General features: G+C 43.6%; 1 protein-coding gene across 16 annotated transcripts in view; it reads right to left on the bottom strand.

Moving 5' to 3' along the window:
* Positions 1–24,157, bottom strand: part of mybpc1 (myosin binding protein C1) — a 52,675-nt gene that overhangs the window by 9,298 nt on the left and 19,220 nt on the right. For all 16 annotated transcript variants that reach the window (XM_015351977.2, XM_069192796.1, XM_069192793.1 and 13 more), the window contains 20 exons: positions 22,213–22,320; positions 21,468–21,616; positions 21,075–21,192; positions 20,914–20,968; positions 18,324–18,380; positions 15,609–15,775; positions 14,696–14,828; positions 10,518–10,642; positions 10,135–10,240; positions 9,854–10,020; positions 8,604–8,769; positions 7,497–7,603; positions 5,560–5,696; positions 4,825–4,984; positions 4,398–4,502; positions 3,474–3,662; positions 2,408–2,542; positions 1,783–1,950; positions 1,080–1,168; positions 359–554 (listed from right to left, as the gene is read on the bottom strand). In XM_015351977.2, the coding sequence (XP_015207463.1) occupies positions 359–554; positions 1,080–1,168; positions 1,783–1,950; positions 2,408–2,542; positions 3,474–3,662; positions 4,398–4,502; positions 4,825–4,984; positions 5,560–5,696; positions 7,497–7,603; positions 8,604–8,769; positions 9,854–10,020; positions 10,135–10,240; positions 10,518–10,642; positions 14,696–14,828; positions 15,609–15,775; positions 18,324–18,380; positions 20,914–20,968; positions 21,075–21,192; positions 21,468–21,616; positions 22,213–22,320 (2,637 nt within the window). The remainder of the gene's footprint in view (positions 1–358; positions 555–1,079; positions 1,169–1,782; positions 1,951–2,407; positions 2,543–3,473; positions 3,663–4,397; positions 4,503–4,824; positions 4,985–5,559; positions 5,697–7,496; positions 7,604–8,603; positions 8,770–9,853; positions 10,021–10,134; positions 10,241–10,517; positions 10,643–14,695; positions 14,829–15,608; positions 15,776–18,323; positions 18,381–20,913; positions 20,969–21,074; positions 21,193–21,467; positions 21,617–22,212; positions 22,321–24,157) is intronic.

Here is a 24,157-nt window from a genome sequence, read left to right as displayed (position 1 = left end):
GATTTTTTTCCCTTTGTCTTCTAAATTTGGAATTGCCAGATTGTTTTCTTATTACAAACCGGGCAGGATGAGGACCTGTGGACCTATTATGGCCATTCTTCATTTGCCACACTAACTCTAACCCTCACCCTAGACTCAACCCCCACTGGACAGAGGCAGAAAATAGAAAAAGGAGTGGGATTGGATGAAAAGATTTGACACAGCCTTTCCACAAGGACTGCACAAAAGAACATAAATGATGGGGGTCTTAATCATTCTGTTCCTCTGCCAGTGTTGGGGCAACATGAGCTCTTTTTTATTCCTTCATTTTGTTTGTGTCATTTCACTGGTGTGGACATTAACATTCTCATTGACTCACCAACAATCTGTATATCTATGGTGGCTTCGTCCACATAGTTCTCCACTTGGACGCTCATTTTGTAATGCCCGGAGTGCTTCCTGGTGGCTTTGCGGATGAAGATGATGCTGTCCGTCTCACTGTTGCGGATGCTGACCTGAGTCGGATCAACAGGAGCTTTGTCCTTCATCCAGCTCACTTTAGGCCTTGGTCTGCCCTGGGGAGCACAGCGGGTATCTGGTATATTAAGTCTTCTGGAGAAGAGGCTAAAACTGGCTTCTACTCCTGCACATTTCATTTACACTCGGAAACAAAAGAGCAGCTTTTTTTTTCACGATCCATCAGCTTCAGCTCACTATCAAATATTAAGGACCTTCAAATAACACCCAACAGTATAATTATTGTATGCTTTCTTCGATAGTTGAACAGGAGCCCTGGCTCGCTGTTGATTTCAGAATGATAGTCATTCTACTGCTGCTCACCTTTAAGGGCTTGAACAGTGAACTGGTAACCCTACATGCCATTTACACTCTCCAGACGCTGGCCTTTCAGTTCCCACTATGACAAACACCGGGAGACCCAGTAAACCCACTCAACCACTGTAAGCTACTGTATTAGTCTTGAAAACCCTCCAGACTCCAGCTGTCAAAAGTGTTTGTTTTAGTTGGAAACACCTCAGGACTGTGTATCATGAAAGGTGACACACCCATAAAACACAAAAGATGATAATGATTATTATTACCTGGAAGGGTATAACAAGATTGACAACTTCTCCAACTTTCCTAATATATGTTTGCTTAAGATGCCTGGGAACACGAATCTTGGGGTGTTCTGGAAGGAAAAAGGTAGAGTGAGTGTTCAGGGTCCCAGCACACTCCAGGGCCTGTGCGTTAGTGCAGAACTTCACAGTGTGTGCAATTCACTGGGCGCGGTCTGCACTGTTCTTTGAATAACTTTGAAACTCCCGAAAAAGGTTCATTTCCATTGCTTTGCAACTGACCAGATATTCATTTACAAAACATTCATTGTTTTTGTACCTCAAAAATGTCCCAGTGTTAAATACATTTAAGATAAAAAGACGGTATTACGTATGTTTCAATCTGTGTTGAGTAGAGCAGAACGGTTACTATTGTTACTTTTGGAACTACTGCCAAGGCTTTATTGTGAGAAACCTTTGTTTGTTAAACAAGATATGAATAAAGCCTCTAGCGCTGCTGAAACAGACTTGTCACATGTCCCTGGGTAATGCTACGCAAGATGGAGATCTTTCCCAGTGTGAATCTTACCATTGTCCGGCAGGGCATTATTTAAATAAAAGTTAATTGAAAGGTGCTGACGGCAAGAGACCAGCGTCAACAGCACAAGGGCGACATGGCACGCTCCAGGGAGTTAGACGTGCAGGGCTCACAGAGGCCTGAGCTCAAGGGTCACGTGTGTAAACTCACCAATGACTTCTTTCACGAGAATGGGGTGGGGATGCAGTCTGGGTTCGCTGGCCCCTGCAGCATTAATGGCCTTGACCCTCACAAAGATCTTCTCCTCGGTGGGCAGCCCAGTAATTGTGAACCTTGTCTTCTCAACCAGCTCAGGAGTGGCCACTATCCATTCATCCTCTAGGAGGGAGAAGACAGAGAGGTCTTACTTGCTGTTTCGCCAACCAGAAAGCGCAGCTGTGTGTGAGTACGTGTCCTTCTTGAGCTAAATCATTCACCCGTGCCCTGATCATTCCGTCAATCTTCAACACTCTGTAGTATGAAGTCGTATCTTTCACTGTTCTCAATCACTAAATCATGTCTCGTCTTTTTGAACTCCAGATGACACAGATTCTCAATCAATTCATATATCTGACATTGACCTGGCAGGCATTTTCAATGAATTCTCAAGACTTGAAGCTCAGCATTTTGTTGTTCCCTCGAACAGCACTAACCAAACAATCAACAAACTCATCTCCTCACAGTGTAAAATGAAAAAAAAAAAACATGTATGTGCATCATAAACTATTGATGGGATTTAGGATCAGGTGTTTCAGGAAACGAATAATTAAAAACATGTCTTTCCAAGCTGTCTTACGTCCTTCAAAGCAGTATTCTATCACATATCCATCCAGGCCTGCAGCTCCAATCATGTCTGGGGGACGCCACTTCATGGTCACAGTGGTGTCTGTGACTCCGTCGACCACCAGCAGGGTTGGTTCACTGGTTACAGCTGATGACACAAAATGACACACAGAGCACAGAGAGATCAAAAGAAAGCTGCTTCAATTGTGGAAGACACAAGGCTGTGAATAAAGTCAGCCTCAGGGCCTCTGTTTGATGCTTAACTGCTTTTTTAACCCTGGTTCTGGAGCTCACTCTGATGATGATCACGGATCAGCAGGGATAAAGACTTGCAACAAGGTGTATGGAAGTACTATACCAGGGCCAACCACCCCTGTGCAATAGTGAATATTAGCAGCATGGATGGAGGATGGAAATTTTGAAGAGGCTGTCTTACTATAGTATTACTGTGCACAGATGAATAAAATGTTTAACATCTTCAGTATCTGTAAACAAACGTGAAATGCACCACCACCCCGATCTGTGAATAGTGACGTTTCCCATAAACCCTCCAGAGGGATCATCACAGTCTGCTTTTCGCTCATGATGGTAACAACACACATGTGTTTCTATATATGAGCAGCGTATTTCAGAACCGGTCTCCCTCCCTCACACTGCTCCAATCCTGGGGTCACAGCCAGTTCCCTGGAGGGTCTGTAGATGCCTGTAAATCACTGCCATGCGTGAAAAGTATTATTTTATTGGATTTGATAGCAAATGACAGCCAAGACTACATGAAAATAAGGGCCTTGGTGGCCTATAATATGGACCTCACAAAATGCATTACAGGCTTATTTTTATTTTGTTGAAACATGGCCATTATGTACGTGTCATAACACAAAACATACATAAAACTATATAAGTGTCATAATACAACAGCACAAAAAGCATTTGTGCTTGTGGGCTCATGTATACCAGATGTCTGAGGGACGATGCTTCATGGTCACAGTGGTGTCTGTGACTCCATCGGCCACCAGCAGGGTTGGTTCAACAATTAAACAGCGAGACATTTTGAAACGTTGCAACACGAGGGGACTTACCAAGGGGTATGAATGCTTTAGACGGCTCACTGGGTTTGGAGACGCCTATGGCATTCACTGCAAAAACACGGACCTCATAGGGAACACCTTCGATCATCTTCTTGGGTTCAAAGTTTGACTCCTTACACAGATCGAAATTCAGCCTCATCCACCTGGAGCTTTGCTTTTTCTTCCTCTCAACAAAATATCCTGTAGTGCCCAGAGGAAAAATAATCTCCATCAGTGTTTAACAGTTTATGCCTTTAATACTTAATGAGATTCACATCTTGTGGATTTACCCATGAGCCCCTATTACACTCAGGAGCAGGTACCGTTATACAGCTGTTTAAAGATTTGACAGGGGCTGCAGGATAAACAGCTGTGTGCATACATGGATGACCAAAAAACGATGGTCTAGCTAAGCTGGGGTTTAGGGAGACTATCAGGATAATGATTTGAAAGAAACCCTGACAAAGCACTGGCTCAGTGACCACTTTCTGTCCACAGAAAGCAGGAGCCACAGACACTGACACCCGTCAGAATCAGAACAGCCTCCGATCCTACTGGGGGAAGAAACTCAACAGAGCTGCAGCACAGTATTTGTTTTCCTGTCTGTTACAGCCTGAGGAGTCATTCAAATTATAATGCGTATGTTGTTACTGTATATACGGCTTTCAGATAGTTTTTGCTTTAGCAACATTGTAGCTCATAGGTTACGCTAAAAAAGTTAATTGGATTCGATTTTGAGTAATAAGAGAGGTGTTTCATTTCTCTCTAAGTTCTTGGGAAAAGAAATGTAAATTTTGCCTGAGCACATATGTAGCAGATGATAAAAATCAGTAGATGGTGCAATATTTTCAAAGACTTTTGCTTTTCCTACACACAGTGACCACCCCCTTGGGGTGGATGATGTGACCGTGCAGAGAAAGAAGAACTATTGCACACCCAGGATTGGGGAGCCACCATCATAGGGAGGGGGATCCCACACCATTGAGCACCAGTCCCCTCCCACTTCAGGGACCATGGGGGCTGGTGGGGCATCAGGGACATCTGGGGAAGAAAGAGTCACACGTCAGCGCTTGGTGCTGTTTATCTGGGGAATGGATACACTTTAGCTAACAAGATAACAATAACTTATAATTAATGACATTCACAATGACAATGTGGAGAATTCCCCTTTTATACAACCAAACATTTATTGGAACAGTCTGAGTGAAACTCAAGGTTACAACAGCCGGACCCCACTTGGCTTCTGACCCCACGACCCCATGGCCAGGTTAAGGATTCCAGAGTTCTTATCCACTAGTCCACGCCGGTATTTCAATACAACTCTTTGCTCATATGATGGGAAGCAATGTTTTTCTATGCTTACCAACCACTTTTATTTTGATCTGAGCAGAATCCTCTCCAGCCTCGTTCTGTAGCATAATTTTATAGTTCCCAGTGTCCTCCCTTTCTGCGATGTCGATGGTGAAGGTGCTGTGGTCTTGGAAAGACTCTGCTCGCACCCGGGCGCCAGTTTCAAGGATGACCTGAAAATACAGATGTATCTCATCCTGCATTACCCCTCCTACACTGGTGGATAATAATAGAATAAAAAACAGTAATGCTCCTCGATCTCATTCTTGTTGTCTCTGCAGAAAGGAACCCACAGTCTGTCAAGTCTGCAACCACTCCACAGGCTGACAAACTGCTGCCCTGCTGAGAGTTTAGAGAAACTCCTTCTTTAATGCCGCTGTCCCTTGTTGATGGTTCAGGACTGCCATTCCTCAACATTCCTGAAGGAAAACACCCATATCACGCAATGTAAATTGTATCAGATCAGCTATTCGTTTTTTTTTCCCCACTGGCTACTTTTACAGGTGCTCAGGATTAACACTTCAGACTTAAGGCATAGGCATGAACCCAGACCACACTCCCTGATGATAAATACCTCATATCTGATTAGAGGGATAGCAGCTGATTGACCAGATGTTCCTATCCTCCTCTGGACAGAGGAAGACTGAAGAATGCACGTTAGACAAGCAGTGGGTGCAGACTCTCCCTTGTGTGGCTTAGTTTAACAAACCAAAGAAGTTGAACTACAGTAGGTGTCCAATGCACTCACCCTTTCTCCTTTCATCCACACAACTCTGGGAGTGGGCTCTCCAGATATGGGCACCTCCAGGCGGAGCTTGTTTCCAGCTACTACCGTCACAGTGTTTTCTGGGAAGTTAAGACTTTCAAGGTGTACTTTTGGGGGATCTGAAATAACATGAAACAATAATCCGAAATGTTATTGCTTTATTTGCAAGTTTGGACTTGCAAGTGTGGAATGTGTGAAATAAATCCACAGAAATATCCACACATATCCATTGTATATGAATTCAACTTCTGTATTAATTTAATTACCTATACTTTTTATTTTTGATGTCTTTATCTGGATATGTTCCTAGGCTGTGTATCTTAAATATGAGGTATTATGTACTGTGCATGTATATGGCCTATAGACTGTAAATGTCGAAAGTGGTTTCTACTTGTGCTATCTTGTTCATCATCTTTTCTCTGGCCACAGGAAGCAGTTTGGGTTTGCCTTGGTCAGCCAGGTGTAATCCAGGTGTTCTTTCCACACAAAGGGAGGCGGCAGCAAACTACCCACAGATGAGTTGAAGCCTGGCCTCTGTCAGGAAATGGCAGCCTGAGGTCCTCCACTCGATGGGGTATGGGCAACCAAACGAGCTGGACGGGTCGAATGACCTCCTCTTGCCCCTGACCCTTTCCTGCTCCTGTGACTAGCTGCAGCGGGGAGGGGGCAGCCGCTGGGAGCTGAGCAGGGGGGCTGTGGAGGTGCGGGCAGAGTGGGGAGTGGCCTGGCTGGGCAGCAGCGCAGGCCGCGGGGGTGTGCTGGTGTGTGTGCTTGTGGAGGGAGAATGGACAGAGGGAGGGTCAGAAGGTGGGAAGAACCATGTCGTCTTCCCTGGGAGGCTAGGATCCTGGAGGGGGGTCTAACAGCACAGGCAGACCCCAGCAAGGGAATCTGCTTCTGGGTCCAGTGTGTGTCACGCAGTGGTGCCGTACGTGCAGAGCACATTCCCAAGTTCCCTGTCAGACCACCGCTGTGTGGATGTGACGAGCCCAGGTGAGAGTACAAGGTGAGGTGTTATTGTATAGGGGAAGAAAGTGTTCTAAGTTGAGTATCAGTGGTCTTGGAAGGTTTACATAAGACGTGTTACTAGTATAGTTCAAGTGCATTTGTCCAGTGTAGGAGGAGTAGGAGAAGCAGATTGACCAGCTCTGGGCTCTGCTGGAAGGAGAGTGGGAGGAGCTGCCTGTCGGGCTCCTGACTCTCCTGAATGCCTGAGACCAGAGAGCAGGAGAGACAGCCGGCCTGCTTCCCTGACTCTGCTGGAAGAAGAGTGGTAGGGGCTGCCTGTCTGGCCCCTGACTCTGCTGGTGATGAATCAGAAGTCTGGTGTGTTCCCACCGTGGGGCCGTGGCTTTGGCAAGTGGTGAATTTGCAGACTGGGGGAAAGGTGTTAGCATGTATTTCAGTGTTAGTAGTGTAGATGGTGAGCTGTCAAACTAGATATTTGTTTTTTTCAGCAAACCCCCAGGAAATTCTGTGTTGGCTTGCATTTGATCAGTCCTGGTCCTCAGAAAATAAGTGTGTTTTATTGAGCTATATATCTTCATAACTGAACCTTTGATTGAATTCAGTTGCAAAATATTTCAGTGTAGCAGAGCCTTTTGAGATGAACAGTTGTGGAACTATAGGACAAACTCCCCTGCCACGTTGTTGAAACCAGTGTCCTGGCTTCCTTCAAGAAACAGCTGGGTGAGGCCCTCGAATCAATTCGTTACAATCCGCCACACAGGCCAAATGACCTCCTCTCGTATGTAAAATCTTTGTTTAAATGTTTGTATAGGTGCAAGTGCATTTAAAGCAAGGTGCTGTGGTCTCAGGAAGGACAGCAGGTATTCCGTTTGGGAGAAAATGAATTGACGGGAGTATGAAAACATTCCCGCAGATCTTGTAAGTTCATCCACAGTGTGAATGGCACGTACCTATGACATGAACCCTGGCATTCAGACTTGTGGAGTATCCCTCTGGAACAAAGGTGTAGTCTCCCTCATCATCCACAGTTGTGCTAGTGATCTCTAGCCTGTGATTCCTATGAAGAAAACACGACTCTGATGCAGTGTTTTAAAAGCAAAACAAAAAACGGCACAAATTCCATATCACATGAAACCTTGCACTGTACAATATATTGTGCAAATAAACAGTAAGTCATATGATGTTATATACATTAAAAGCATGATTTTACACCAAACTCTTGGCCATTCTATTTGTATTTGTGAGGTAACTTACAGTTCCTTAAGTACAGCTTGGTTCAAATGACTCATCAGAAGGTGGAAGTCTGAAACATTAGTTGTTTCAGCAGAAAAGTAAAATGTGCATATTAGCATTTTCCCCCATAGTTCCAGTAATGGAAGGCCACAGAGAATGATAAAATCGGACTTTCCATCAATAGATGAGATCCACACCATCCGCTTTCACAAACTGCTCTTCCCCTTGTGCTCTGGCAAGCGGGGCCGCGCTATGAAAGCACAGACCACTGGGCTCAAGAACAGCTTCCGCCCTACAGCCCTGCACATCCTTAACATCCTGACTGTGCAATTCCTTAGAATTCAACGCACCTCTGCACTCTGAACTTTTGACTTAGCTACCACATACTTGTAGTCCTGTGTGTTTATTTTTCCATACTACACATTGTATGTTATTGTGCTTTGTTGTAATATAATTATAATTATTAGTACTATTTACTGTTTTAACTATCATTATTTATAATAATTACTTACTGTTTTGTAAAGTACTGTGCACATTGTGTGAAACTGTTGTCTATTGTACTCTGCAAGTCCCGAAAGAACAGCTTGAATATCAATCCTGATGTACATGTACATACTGTAAAGTACGGCGAATAAACTCCTCTCTTTCTCAGTAGTTTCACCTTATGCATCCAGTATGACTTTGACCCCGCATATGGGGAGTGCTATTTAAGTCAAACAGCTACCCCATACAGGGAGCAGGGACAGCAGGCAAACAGAGCTACCACTGTAGTGAGAGGGAGGCCTTGTGCGCCAGGTTGTGGGTCATCAGATTTCACACCGTACCTTGCTCTGTGGATGATGTTGATGCGGTCTCCTCCTTGGATGAGCTGACCGTTCTTGTACCACTTTCCCGGCACGTTTCCAGGAGATATCTCACAGTGCAGTGCTAGTGGCCTTCCCAGTCTGATCGTTTGGTCAGTTAAGTCCTGTATGATCTTCAGGGGTTTGACTAAAGCAACATTGGCAGGAGATGGAACACAAGCGCAGTGAGAACAGCAACAAGTGATACATTTCGGGCTCTAAACAGTGGATTCTAAGTCTGAAATAAAATCCTAACCATTTATGGAATTTTTTGTATGGATTCCTATTTGTATTTTTTAAGCAGTTTCTACGTGATAAACTCATCAGCATTCACAGCTCCACACCTGCAGTGCTCGAGAATGGACTACATGTTGCACAGAATGAAGAGGAGGCATGTGAAAATCCAGCTCTGGAGGAACAGAAGGGTCCTCTGTATTATTTTCACCAGAGCCCTTAATCACCTGATTGAACTCATTATTTGCTTAACTGGACACGATGAAGCCTTCCCTTGTTCTTCAGAAGCTGGAGATTTAAAGAAACCCTCAGTATAAAACCTGCGGTAGAGCTGCTCTTGATGAGTGCCCCGTCAGCCAAGATATGGGTCCCCATCACTGGTCCCGAGGAATTGCTGTGATTTCTGGTTTTGGGTACTAGCTGGGATCTTAATCACATACTAATTGATTTCAGTTATTATTCTGCATGGTTGGCATGGAATAAAGCTTGCAGCTCATAAAAAGAGGTTGATTGGGATCTGTAACTGGTATCAGCTCTGCAATGACTTCTAAGGTTCAGACATCAAGTCAGCTGATTAAGGTGTGTTATCTGAATTGTAACCAATGGGAGCCCCGGAGATGGGAATGAAATGCTCAGAGTGGGAGTGTTTGTTACATTAACATTCCCACCTGTGGCAGTTCAGCCCAGAAGGATCACCTACTGAGAGCTGCTCAGGCAGCATTAATGGAGCGAATTTTAAAAGCGAATTGAGGAGCACTTTCCGAAAGTTCTGTCTTCTGACGTTATTAGAAACAATACACTTGAAGATGTTTTTTTTTTTTGCACTTAAGAGGCAGGTGCAGCAGTAGTAGCATAACAAGCAAGCGGATGAACGTGCAGAGTTGATGAAAGACCTGGGCTGGAATAAACTCCAGAAGACCGCCCGATTTCCCAGATCTGTCACACAGGTTGAATCGCCGCGGAGAGGCATGACACAGTGCGTAGCGGGCAATACATACGGTCAACCTTGACCTTGGCTTCTGACTTTCCTCCTGTTGTCATCGCCGTATAGACTCCGCTGTCCTCCCTCATCGCGTCGTCGATGATGAGGATGTGCTTCATCCCCTCGCTCTTGAACCGGAACCTCGAGCGGATGGCTCTCGGGATCTCCTCTCCGTTTTTAAACCTGTGGGAAATGAAACGGGACGGACTGACCAAGGCGTGCCCAGTTCTGCGCCTTGACTCAACGGGAGCGTATCTAAGGTGGCGGAAAGCATCTTGAAGGAAAGGCGATCCGTACCACTTCACTTGGGCATCGTCCTCGGACACCTCGCACTCCAGCTCGATTCTCTCGTTGACGGTGGTGTTCACGTCTTCCAGCTCTTTCGTTATCGTAACTGGCAACTCTGTGGAAGAAGGAGGAAGATGCCGTGACATCATGACAAGATGTAATATTGTACATTTTTAGCAATAAAATCGTTTTTTTCCTGAAGAGGATTCGCTGACAATCTCTAGGGTTCTGTTCAACATACAGTATTACTCTTCTTTTTTAATTCTACAAAGATGTTTTGAGTACAGTTACAGCCTCTGAATTGTTTGCCTGCCCCGCCTGCAGAATCGTATGACTTTCCACTCCTTTCTCCCTGGGCTGGGGCAGCTGCGCAGTCAGAAGGGTTTGTGTACCTCTCACAAACAGCTCAGTGGTACATTTCTCATCTCCGGCTGCCACCTGGTAGGCAGCATCGTCGGCCAGGGTGCAGTTATTGATGATCAAGATGCGCTGGGTGCCCTTGTGTTCAAAGATGTACCTGCGAAGTGCACCAGCCCGTTAATGATCCTGAGTATTGTTTCATTAACGTACTGTGTATTCATTTACTTGGCTAACACCTTTAGTCAATCAGACGTACTGAACATGGGTTCTTGCAGGAGTTATGCAGCTGCATAATTCAAACACGATGCCATCTTGAGATACCATACACCGTGGAGAAAAATTAAGATGGAAGTAAAAAAAGTACGAAACATTTTTGGGTTAAACCCTTTGCTGAGGTCAGGGATTGGCTAATAGGGGTCAGAGGTTAAAAGAGGACTGTGCCAATCCTTGTCTGGGGCTAGGTGTCCCAGTGGCATTGCGCATGGTAGGCTGATGGTGCAGGGGTGCTTGTGTGCCCCCACTGTCACTGACTAGCTCGGCCCACTGTGATACTGTGATACCACGCACAATAGTGTCTGGCCTCCAGCTGACAAGTGAAGAGAAGGTGTCTTAAATGCCAACGCCTCAGGGTCTGCAGGACTGATACACAAATTCAAAGTGCACGCGTAAAGTAAAAATAAGAGAGAAAAATAATACAATGGGATTATTTTCCAAATACAAATTCTGGGTGAATTTTGTATTGTGATGTGTTTCCAGAGGTGAGGTCTGTTTAGGCTGATGAGCAATTCCACATGCTGACCACGGCAGGCATGATCCTGCACGCCGTAGGAGGGATCTATATCCGTGGTTTATATCTGGTATAACAGGACCAGAGGGAATGGATGATACAGAATATTTAGCTGATTCAAAACTGAGAAGGAACACTAATAAAAAAATAAACGTAGGATTCAGAACTGTGGGCTGAGAATATAAATTCAATTCTTTCTGCTAGTTGATGGTTTTTACAGATGAAATAGTAGTGCTTTCCAGCTAACTATCTGCCTTGGTCTTGCAAGTGACTTGCTTCCATGCAGTTTCCTTTTTTTAATGGCCTAATCTTGTGCTGCATTGACCAACCAGTTCATAGGTCATTTACTGTAGGACAAATTCCAAGCATTTCCCCAAATCTGAAGGGCTCGACGAATCAATTGAGAGGCACAACGCGCATGGCCAGTGAATCTACTGCATGCCGAATATCGAACATTCAGGACATGCAAGCAGGACTGTTAGCACCATTTGTAAAGAAATAAACACCGGCATTTTAAAAAGTCTGAATTTTTTTGCGTTGCAAGTCAAAAAGCACAGTACACAAGGTAACTCCAGTAATTAAGAGGCTAAGGTCATTCACAATCAGTTGTGTTGTGTTTGTATGGAAGATGAAGAAGACTTACTTCTTTTGACTTGGGGTGTGCAGCAGGGCCAGGATTGCACCACAGGAGAGGGTGGAGGAAGTGGAAATTATAGCAGACAGTAGGAGGACCACGACAGGAATTAACAGACAAAAAATGACAAGAGAACATCATGCCTGGAGGGGACTTCAAGAATCATTAGTGACAAAACAACAGAAGAGAGGTACAACAGAACTGCCTATTCAGATACTTCAAGGATACAGCACTGAAGACCAGGGACTGGAAAAGAGCAATAACCTCCTGGATGGCTTTAGCTTATTCTGCTTTGAACTTTAACAGCCAAGATGAACATTACAGATCCCCCTAAACTCCAGCCCTTTTCACACGATAATGTCTGCCTCGAAAAGATAGAATCGCCCAATTTGATGATTGAAAAAGCACTTGTTCCTGGTGAGGGTTACAGTGACCTGGGAGCAGAGTGCACAAGGCAGGGCCAGAGATCAAGAGGGGGAAAGCAATTGACTTAGCCAACATGTCTCTGGATGAAGGGAGGAAGCCGGAGAGCCCGGAGACAACCCATGTGCACGTGAGCAGAGGATGAGAACTTGAAGAATAACTGCTGAAGAATATCTGCATTTTTTAGGGCAGAGCGTTTTAGACCCCTACAACTGCCTGTATGAGTTCCTAAAAACTGTGGCGAAGCAATTAAGGACATGATACTGGATACACAGCTTTAGATTTGACCCCTGCCTCCTTTCGAGATCGTTTTTGTTCTAGAAATATCCCAAGAAGCTATTTATGGAATGATTCGGTACCAGCTAAAATTGAAATAACATGATGAAAATAGCTCATCACTTCATTTACAGTTGTTACAAAGCAGAATGCAGTTAAATGGCCTTTAAAGGAGGTATTGCCTTTTTCCTGTACAGAGAAGGACCTGCTGTTAACAATAAAGGATTTGTCATTACATCATACACTACATTTCAACCAAAATGTAGCTGAGGACAGTACAGTATGTTTGGTACTGGCAATGGTTCACAGTCTAGCGTTTGGGCTTATGAAATATTAGTGTATGTTCTTTGCTCGGCATGACAAATCTCATCCTATGAGTTAAGTATCACTGCCTGAACTGAAGGTCACAGGAAGTCTGAGATTTTATTTTACACCTTTCGTTCCCACTTGCCAACCTACGTATGAAGAACAGGAACAGCTCTCGGGGGGAAATTAAGATTGGGTATGAGTTGTGCGCTGAGACCCTGATGTGTGAGACAAGGCACAGGTGCAGGGTAGGCTATGTGGGTGTTAACTCGTGCAAGATGGGATGAGAGTATTTCTGGAAATATCGGGGCTGTCTCTGTGGCGGGAGTCTGGGCTCCAGTGCCACACAGAGGACACCCCTCACATCATCATTTCCTGCTGTCCTCGGGGAGGTTTGTGAAAGAGCTGTCCCTGCACTGTCTCATTTAGGAGTGACCTTTATCGCTGTCCAGGTCCTCTTGTTGTCTGGTCTCTAACAGCACCAACAGTTCAAGGCATCTTTGTATGCCTGAGAAGGCACTGAAATTGCTTGTTTTACAGTAATGTTTTTTTATTCACACGTGGCAGAAGGGAATGTTTCCTCAGACAGATACAGTATACACCAGCAGTAATGCTGAGCCCATGGCTTGAGGCCACTCAAGCACAGAGGCTCACCCATTCTGAGCTTATGCAGGATCCTCTGATGTTACTGTAGTCGACTGAGCAAATGGGTCTGCCCCTTTCAAACGGAAGCTGTTCCCCTTCAGGGTTACACCCAGCGGTGTTGCAGTGCCCGTTAAAGATCTGGGTGGACTGGAGCAACTGTACGACTAAAGTGTCTCCGACAGGGACTCGAACCCACAACCCTTCAGTCGTGAGCTTAGATCCCTCACCACTGAGATGTAAATAAAAGTATATGTATCATTATGCAAAGTGATGCCTGCATTGGTTTATGGGATCAGACTGCCCTGCTGGTCACAGTTGGAAATGCACACACAGGAAACCCTGCTGGGCTCTGGCCATTTATCCAGGGCAGCTCTGTCACCGAGCTTCATTCATAGCACAGCAGCCGTCTGGGTGGCACACCTTGACACCTGCAGGGCCATAACTTCTGACTTCCTCAAGCCCTTGTTAGTATAGGCTTCAGTACATCAGAGACTATGGCATTAACAAGAGGAATGATGTTTCTGCATAATAACGATTCGTGAAGGCGAAAGGCCTGTCTTGATCTGACGGCGAGGAGTGTTTAGAAGGCGTAATCTGTAGCACAGCCAACTGAAAGCCCCGAATGGGCAGTATCGTGGAATCAACAGACAGGCTCCCTGACTGGCTCTCGATTCAGAGATGGCCTGGGCTTGAACACAAGAACAGAAAAATGTGTAACACGTGATTTCTCAGAAGCGTAAATAATAAGAGGGGAAAGAGTCAATGTCAGGCTGCCTGTTTTGGGAACGCAGCTGTATGTAGTAATGTATTTGTTGGTTTAGTTCTCTAAGGACAGAAATGATTGTATGTGAATGTAGAGTGCAGCATTTGTTGGCACAGTTGTCTTTTTTTCCAGTGTGTCTTGAACTTTGACCTAAAAAATGGAACTGGGTAAAGTGTTTGGCTGAACCATTGCTGTCGAATCATTGAAGGGCCACTAGGAAACTAGGAAAAACTGAAACGTCAACAACAGGTAAAATGTAAGGAAGATACGAACAAGCACAAATGAAACACATTTTTAGGAATCTAGGAATGTGTTCCATTTGTAAGAAACTGGGGGGATGAAAAAAAGTATTTTCACAAAAAAGGACGGCACTTACTTTGGTGTGGGCCGGATCTCCTGTCCATTTTTATACCACTTTAAATCCACTGTAGGGTCAGCCAAATCGACCACAAACTTTATCCGTCCTCCTTTGTCAACCTGGTAGCCGGGATCTAACTTCTTAGCAAAGGCTTCAAATAAAACATTAAACACACTCTTTAATCAGGACTTTGTGGAGAAATATTTGTATTTCCCCAAATTCTCATAAGTCCGTCTCCAGTCAAATTCTTAAGAAATAGCACCTAATAAAGTTTTGGTACTCCACCCATCATTCCAACATGATTGTATTTTATTTGAAGCTGTTTAGAGGGAAATTGTGCTGGTGCAGCATGTTTTCTCAATAACTCCTGGTCTTCTCTAGGAGTGAGACCTGGGGATTGTTCTGATCAAGGAAGGAGATGGAACTCTGCCTGGTCTCCCTGCGGTCTCCCGTGCCTTAGCTGTCACTCAGAACCTACTCATTTGGCAGGGAGCTTGTATTATCAGTGGCCAGTGAATGTGTCATATCTATAGATTATTTTCCTGTAGCTTATGCTGGACAATATTATTGAACAGATATCCAGATATAACATATGCCAAGGAGGATGTCTAAACTGACAAAGGGCCAACAGAGTCCACCCTTTCAACAAGTTCTCGACAAACAGTGAAATCCAAAGATCAGACATTGAACTTTTTGAGATAAAAGCTACTAAGGACGCTATTATTGGAGATCACCTCATTGAGAAAAGTGCTATAAAAATAACTGGCTGCTTTAAGTGCCTGACAAACAACTTGCAATGACGGGCTTGAGTTTCCACATCCTCCCAACGGCCAAAGCCTCTTTCACGGTCTGCCCTTCTTCAGTAAGAAGAAGGGGCGGCTGGAACCCAGACAGGTGAGGAGGAAGGTAGATCCCAGGACGGAGGTCTTACCCTCACTCTTCTTCTCCTCCTTCTTTATGCGCTTCAGCCGTCTCAGCATCCCTCTCAGGTCTGTGATGCCGTAGGTGAACGCAATCCTTTCATATTCCTGGGGTGGGGAGGACTTCAGGAGCTCCCACACATCCACATCGGGGATGGTCTCCTCCGGCTTGTGCTCTCTGGGTAGAGGGAGGAAGACCGCAGTGAAGACCCAGACCTCTGCCGCTGCCTCCTAGGAACATCCTAGGAAACCACTGTCAAAGTAGGAGGCAGGAGGAAGGGAATTGTTCTTGTCCTCTGCTATTATTAAGATGGCTCCTTAACGTACAGCCTGCGCCCTCTGCAGATTGGTATTTCACAGGAATTCGAAATTGGTGAGTAGTAACTAATTCAGCAGGGGATCTCTACCTGCCATCTATTCAAATTCAGGTCACTGGTTTCAAAAACCACGGCTGGGTCGCTTGTTCCACTCTCCCGCAACCCTTTGTGTAAAGAAGTGCCTCCTGTTTCTCGATTTTACATGCACTTCCAAAAGACCCACAATGTTGAAATTCACTCCCCGCCACAAAAAAAAAACCCAAAACATCAGGCACAAAACTCTCCCATTTTTTTGTGATTAAATGATTGAAGGTAGAGTTTATTATTAATAAGTCATGCCAACAAGGATGTCTAAACTGAGAGAGGAACAACAGAATCCATAACATCAAGCTTTCAAGAGGTGCTTCCCAGTCTTTGTCACATCCAGGGATGGGCTAGTCCACATTTACCTACATTATATATACAGTAACTCTAATAACATCATAAGTAACTCTGGTCAGCTGGTGAAGAAAGGGGAGATGTGGCCGGGGTTTAATATCATGAAAATATTGCACTTGTGAAGTGTGGCTGTTGGGGGAATTTGGGTAGACAGGCAGGGGAGGAGGGTGGAAAGACCTAAAGTTAATTTAGAAAAAGTAATTATTATATCAGGGGTACTATGGGTATTATGCAGAAAAATGTGTTAGTAGAGGTTGAAAAGGATATGGAGTAAACAGGAGGGGAAAGGTTTGGAGCTGTATTCTTAGAGATACTGTAAGTAGTTAGCTGTATCCTCCTAAACTCTTTTTCTAACGGTTCACCTTAGTTCACTACAGTATTCTTGGATATTCAGTATTCATGGAAAAATGCCCATCCCTTTTGATTAATTTGATCTTATATACATGTTTTATGTATATAAGAAAGAATGTTAAGACTGTACATGTCCAAAAGGCATCATCTGCCTTTCTGTTGGAGACTCAGGTAGCAAATATATTAAGTAAGGGGTTAGTTAGCAGGCTTGTCTTTACTGAACATGGGTTGGTTATTCAGCAAATATGAACAACATTCATACAATCAGCTCTTTCACAGACATTTTCCAATGTCTGAATGTTTGCAGTCAAACAGATGAAACTTTGATTACTTTATTTTTTTATTTCAGGCAATAATGTGTATTAACTGCTGTTTTTCAGAAGTTTTAATATTAAGAATGTATGTAAATATTTATAGAGCTAAAATATATAATAACAAAGTAGAGGTAACACTATTTACAGCATCATTTATATATGGTTTATTAATGTGATTGGGTGATAATGTTATTTGCAATACCTACAGTAAGTATTACCAAATTCAGTACCACCACTGTGTAATACGGAACAATCTCTGGATGCAATAGAATAAGCATAAACATTACCAATGTAATGAGAAAGTAGAGCATAGAATTATTATTTTCAATATTAATAAAGCATTTATAAATGACACCTTTAAATGAAGTGTTACCAAGCTACAGTAGCTGAACACTCTTGCTTAAACCTACAGCTACGTAACATGCTTGTAAGACTACAGAATTACTTACCAAAAGTAAGTTCTAATCTTTTAAATAACTTATGCTTTTTACTAACCTGTTCATTCTGAATGCATAGGAAAGAAGAAGAGACAAGCCCAAATAAATGTATATTTTTTCAATAATTAATATAATGATTGAAAATGTTTCCGATATTTTTATATGCAACATTAAACTGACTGTTACAATTTATAGTAATAAAAATAGATCAGAAGATTTGATTATGAGAGGATTTGAAATAAAGAACAACCATGGATGCAAACAGTAGGTCTTGTATATAAAGCTTTCATTTTGTATACAGCATGCGAAAAACACTATGCAGTATATTTTATGTATTGCAGCTCAGTGACTGAGAAATTCGTAGGTAAAAGAATAAGATCCGAGAATATTTATTATTTTTTCGTGACTTAACAAACTGTGTTTGTGCAACTCCTGTATAAGAACATGAAATTTAAAAACATCTATTTAAATTATCAATCAGCTCTCCACTTAAAACTTTCTACTATGGAGTATTATAAATGCAGTACTTATAAATGCAGCATTTAACACATATCTCAAGTGGCATTCTATAATATCTATAATCTATAGATACATCTTATTTATATACTGTTTGGAATCCAGAGATACTGGATTAATTGCAACTGTTCAGATTGCATAATCAATAACAGTGTAATATAGAATTTACTATCAATATACAGTAGATTTAATATAAAGGTAAATAAATATATTCAGTTGTGGTGAACACTAGATAACAAAAGAGGAAAAGCAATAACCTGGAAAATCTTACTTTCTGGTAAAGGCTTTCAGTGTTCAACAATCTTTATCAAAAAGGGGCTCTAATCCACATTGAGGTCATTACTGTTTCTCACCTATGCTTAAGGAGACCACTAAAGTCAAGCTCTCCTGCATCTTCTTGGCCTTCGGTGCTGTTGTTAATGAGAAAGATGAAATTCATTTTAGTAAAAAGAAAAAGTGGTAGGCATTGCAGAACGAGACAATGGAATAAAGCAGTGCACAAGTGTCTCACATGGCACAATCTATACATTAGGTTTCCTAACACATAATCGGGCCTTACACAAGAAAAGTCTGTGCATTTCCTGGTCTGGTTTTGAACACACCTATTTGTGCAAGGCGGATTAAGGATTAAGATGTGCATTGCTCTGACATTATCTGACATACATACAGAAACTGCTTTGTTGGAGATTTCACACTTTTCTCTTGTAGCTTCAAACTCAATATTGTGAGATGGTGTCATTTCTTATTCTACATCATTGAAATAGCTGGCAGTAACACAGAGCTGTTTAGAATCAACAGTCAAATTCCAGGGGTTTGCTGCTATATTTGCAGAACAAAACTCCTGCTTTTGTGGATTGTTTCAGTCCTTAAAGTATGAATGAGCAAGAATAAAAGGTTTTGTTTTATTTCTTTCTGTACGGTTCTTCTGGAGCTGATGGCATCTTCTATAAGGCATTGTTTTTCTTTTCTGAATCAGTTGTTTCCTGCAGGGGCACACAGACTCCACTAATGCATCCTTGCTTACAAGCAATTAAACTGATAATCATATACATCTATAAGATACATTTCATTACACCAGGAGACAGTTCAAGTGTAATTTCACAAATGGAAGTTCAGACATTGGACAGTGAGATGTTCTGAAACAAGACATTCTAAACTCTGCTGCCCAGTGAAGCTGTTGAATGATACTGTAAATTAAAAGCTGGGCCTGCAGACGTACTGTAGGCGAGTGTGTGTCTGAGGTCATACTGCTCATCATGTTTCCTGGAAATCTGTGCAATAAATAATTTATTGAATTCCAGTGATGAGGGCACTTAAAAATCAGAATTCCTGGAGGAATCAGAATTTTGAGGAATGTTTAACAGCTAAAGTCACAGTCCAGAGGAGAAAATTCAGCCCATGTCACCTGAGTGGGAGCAAGAACACAGTATAATTTAGGGTGATGAATTGGAGACCCGTTTATACAGCAGGGCATGAACTGGAGCAATCTGAGTAATGTGCTCAAGGGTTCGACAGCATTGCTATATGACCAAGAAAAAGGTTTATTCCCTGCTGAAAAGAGAAGAAAGAAAACACAACGTTTGGACCGTGGAGCCTTCTTCAGGTGTGAGGTCACACCTGAACGGACCACACACAGAACGGAGGAGGGCAGTGTCTCTCACACTAGTGCACACAGCAAGAAGAGCAGGTTGTTATTCAAAAACCTGCCAAAGAATGGACAAGTACAACAAATGCACTGTCCGCAAGGAACATGTCAGAACATCTTAAAAGAACGTTTTAATAACACAGGCAGACAATGCTTCATTAAAAGACCACACAAAGAGAAAGGGACTGATTCACACACATGAAGGAAGCTGTGTGATGGTAAAATAACTACAATAATGTTATGTGAGACAGTCAGGCAAGACAGAGAGAGAGAGAGATCTTTCCCAGCCAGCTCTCTCAGGACAATGACTGAGAAAGCATTGAGGTGCACAAGGGTTTTAGCTGGTGCAGTGGTCGCCTACACAGAAATAATCACTTGGCTTGTGTCGGTTCCCGGAACAAAGGTTGGAGACAGCCCTTGCATCCAAGTATACATGTCTGTGAGAAGAAATCAAAGCACCCACAGAACATCCACACAAGCATGAAAGGAACTTTCAGAATGCTCCCCAAACAGAGTCAATGCTGGACCCTGAGATCTAGGCAGCACCAATGATACTCAGGATACTGGCATGGGTTCAGTAATCTCAGTGGTTTTCAGAATCATTTCAGAGGAGTCAAAGGTTTTGTCTAGATTTCTAGCCGCAGCCTGACCATGGGGGAGTTCGGCGAAGGGGGTGTCAGCCACAGGTGTTCATGGATAGGGATGACCATGTCCACCACATGCTAAAAGGAGATCTCAACATATTCAAGTAATTAAAACTGGATAGACACATCTGAAACATGGCCAGCATTCTCATGGCTTCCGAAGAACTTCCATTTCATTTCCATTTGAAAATAATTTGGAAAGATCATCTTTTTTATTTTATTAACCCCCAGGTTAATTGTTGGCTTTGGTGAAGGGTGAGGGAGCTTTTGTGTTTTGCTCTGAAATGTGTCCCGTCAGAGCCTCCTGCTTCTGACTCGCACTGTGAGGTGAGGTGAGGTGGCACTGACTGGAGGACTGGCACATCTCAGTGAGAACAGAGAACTCAGGTCAGCCAAATCAAGGTGTTACAAGCTGAGGACAGCCTTGATGACTCAAGTCCAACTGCAGGGAAAGGTTTACCAGTTCTTTGGGAATCTCTGTCATACTCAACAAGAGACATATCCCAGTAGCCAACCAGCAGTGCCTAGTCTGGAGGGCTAAGCCAGTGCTCTAAATAAATGCTTTACTAAATGAGCCATATAGTACATCTTACAGCATACTTACAAAGCATTACAAAGTAAACATCATCATGTAACCAAAGTTCATCTCATTACCTTCTCTTGAAGGCTGATCGGATATCGATATTTTGAGTAACTAGTTCCGGGACCTCTGAAAAATATCATTGCAGTTAGACTCATTCATTGTTTCGTTAAAAAATACTAATTTTAGAACTCAAATAGTAAGAAATTCAAAGGCAACAAAAATGAGTACCTACCTATAACCTCCAAATCAAAGGACCAGCTGTCAAATTTATCTTTGTATGTGACTTCACATCTGTAATTCCCGGCATAGTTTTCCTTGGCTTTGATGATGTGCATCTCAAATGTGTGGATCTAGGAATTAAAAAAAAAACATGTTGAGAGAGCCTGGCATTATGACTTAACCTCTGATGATGAGGGGAAAATTTCTATCCTATGTGATAAAAAACTTAATTTGTGTCCTGTTTTTTTAACTAGCTGCTATACTTTCAAAATGCACACCAGCGCACCAATTAATTAATTGATTTCTCAAGGCCATGATTGATTGGCGAATGCTTCCGGTATTCTGCAGACCACCTGAAACAAACGCCAAAGCTCACAGACAATATGCAACACAGAGGGAGGATTACCTTTGTAAAACGGTCAAAAGTTTCTTTCAGCTGTAAGTGTTTCCCAGTTTTGCTGCCCAGGTCCATCCATTTCCCTTTAAACCATTTGATCGTAGGCTTCCTGAGCAAGTCTTTTGCTTCCACTTTAGCCACGAACGTGATATCTCCACCTTGCAAATAAATACCAAGGAAATAGCAGCCATTATTAAGAGTCGATGGTTGTGTGTGTATTAGCAGTGTGAGTATTAGCGGTAGTTAATATATTTTTAATCATTTGTTTGAAATGCAAATGAGGTTTTATTTTCAATGTATTTTTTTTAAACAGATCAATACAGACAATGCTGCAGGTAGCATAAAATACTATCAGGATCAGCGTTTAGCTTCAACCAAAATGGGTATCGTGCCAGTTCGAATTCAACGCAAAATTGTGTTTCAGTTGTGTACAAAGGAACTCAACCATCGACTGAAAATTGCAGAAGAAAGCTAAAAGTCTGGGACGTTTTGCCCAACAACACCCACCCCCATCCACCCAGACATTATCACTGCATGTCACTGACTGGGCTTACAACCTGGAACTTCTGGAGAGTCTCAGTCCAGCAGGACGTTTCATTCTCTCCTTAAACGGTCGCTTTTAAGAGGCTTGGAAGGGTTGATGAATTTACAAGGTGGTGGTGAACGGTGACCTACAGTACGAGTCCCGAAGGGTATCCCCCCCACCCCTCCCTGGCTGTCCGATGTCTTCCCCAGGAGCAGAGCAGGAGCGTACCCACGGTGACTGAGCCGCTCTGGGGCTTCTCTATCAGCAGGGAGGACTTCTGCGTGTTCTCGTGCTTGTCCAGGTCCTCGGGGGGCTGGCCCTCCCCAAGGGACCACACTGCTCGGCAGCAGGGGAAAAACAGAGTGCCGTGAACAGACGCAGACACAGACACAGACACAGACTCAGACTCAGACTCAGACTCAGACTCAGACAGACACAGACAGACACAGACAGACACAGACACAGACTCAGACTCAGACTCAGACTCAGACTCAGACTCAGACACAGACAGACACAGACAGACACAGACAGACTCAGACTCAGACTCAGACTCAGACTCAGACTCAGACTCAGGCTCAGGCTCAGGCTCAGGCTCAGGCTCAGGCTCAGGCTCAGGCTCAGACACAGACACAGACACAGACACAGACACAGACACAGACACAGACACAGACTCAGACTCAGACTCAGACTCAGACTCAGACTCAGACTCAGACACAGACAGACACAGACAGACACAGACACAGACACAGACTCAGACACAGACACAGACACAGACACAGACACAGACACAGACACTGACACAGACTGACTCAGACTCAGACTCAGGCTCAGGCTCAGACACAGACACAGACACAGACACAGACACAGACACAGACACAGACACAGACTCAGACTCAGACTCAGACTCAGACTCAGACTCAGACTCAGACTCAGACTCAGACACAGACACAGACACAGACACAGACACAGACTCAGACTCAGACTCAGACTCAGACTCAGACTCAGACTCAGACACAGACACAGACACAGACACAGACTCAGACTCAGACTCAGACTCAGACTCAGACTCAGACTCAGACTCAGACACAGACAGACACAGGGGACTGCAGGCTGACACCAGGCCGGTGCTGGCATCTCCTCCAGACTCAGACACAGACACAGACACAGACACAGACACAGACACAGACACAGACACAGACACTGACACAGACTGACACAGACTCAGACTCAGACTCAGACTCAGACTCAGACTCAGACTCAGACTCAGACTCAGACTCAGACTCAGACACAGACACAGACTCAGACTCAGACTCAGACTCAGACTCAGACTCAGACTCAGACTCAGACTCAGACTCAGACTCAGACTCAGACACAGACACAGACACAGACACAGACACAGACACAGACACAGACTCAGACTCAGACTCAGACTCAGACTCAGACTCAGACTCAGACTCAGACTCAGACACAGACAGACACAGGGGACTGCAGGCTGACACCAGGCCGGTGCTGGCATCTCCTCCAGACTCAGACTCAGACTCAGACTCAGACTCAGACAGACACAGGGGACTGCAGGCTGACACCAGGCCGGTGCTGGCATCTCCTCCAGTATTTTCACAGGGGATTCTGCAATGGAACACTTGTGCTACATTGAACACAGGACGCAATCCTGAGGATGGATATTTTGAATGAATCATATGTGCATCAGAGAAATGCTTATAGCTTCAGTAAGAACTTTAAAAGAAGGTCCCGCGACTTAAAATCACCTTTTGAAAAATCGTTTTGAACTTGACGACAGCATGCCAACATTTTGGCAAGCCCTTACTGTGGAATCTTGAAATAAAATACTGTTTTCTTCCAAAGTTTTACCTTTGTTTTTCTCTTTAGTTCAGAAAACCAAGTTCAGTCACTGTAGCCTGACCAGAGTACAAAAGAAACTGAAACTTTTCTATAGCCGATTTTCCAACATTTAGTTTTACTTCAGGAATTTGGGGCTACAGTTTTGTGTGTGAGTTCCCAGCTGCCGTGAACTCATCCCTGACAGGCCTGGTCTTCGCTCCAGGGTTTGTTAACTATATTTTATTAGCTTGTATTAGCTTCAGCTTTCTGTTGACTTTAGACCATGAGGAGAAACGGTTCATGCCCTATTCATTTTCCCATCCAGTATGAAAAG

The sequence above is a fragment of the Lepisosteus oculatus genome, chromosome 7 (genome assembly GCF_040954835.1).
Source record: "Lepisosteus oculatus isolate fLepOcu1 chromosome 7, fLepOcu1.hap2, whole genome shotgun sequence".
NCBI lineage: Eukaryota > Metazoa > Chordata > Actinopteri > Semionotiformes > Lepisosteidae > Lepisosteus > Lepisosteus oculatus.
This window is presented reverse-complemented; position numbering and strand designations above follow the sequence as displayed.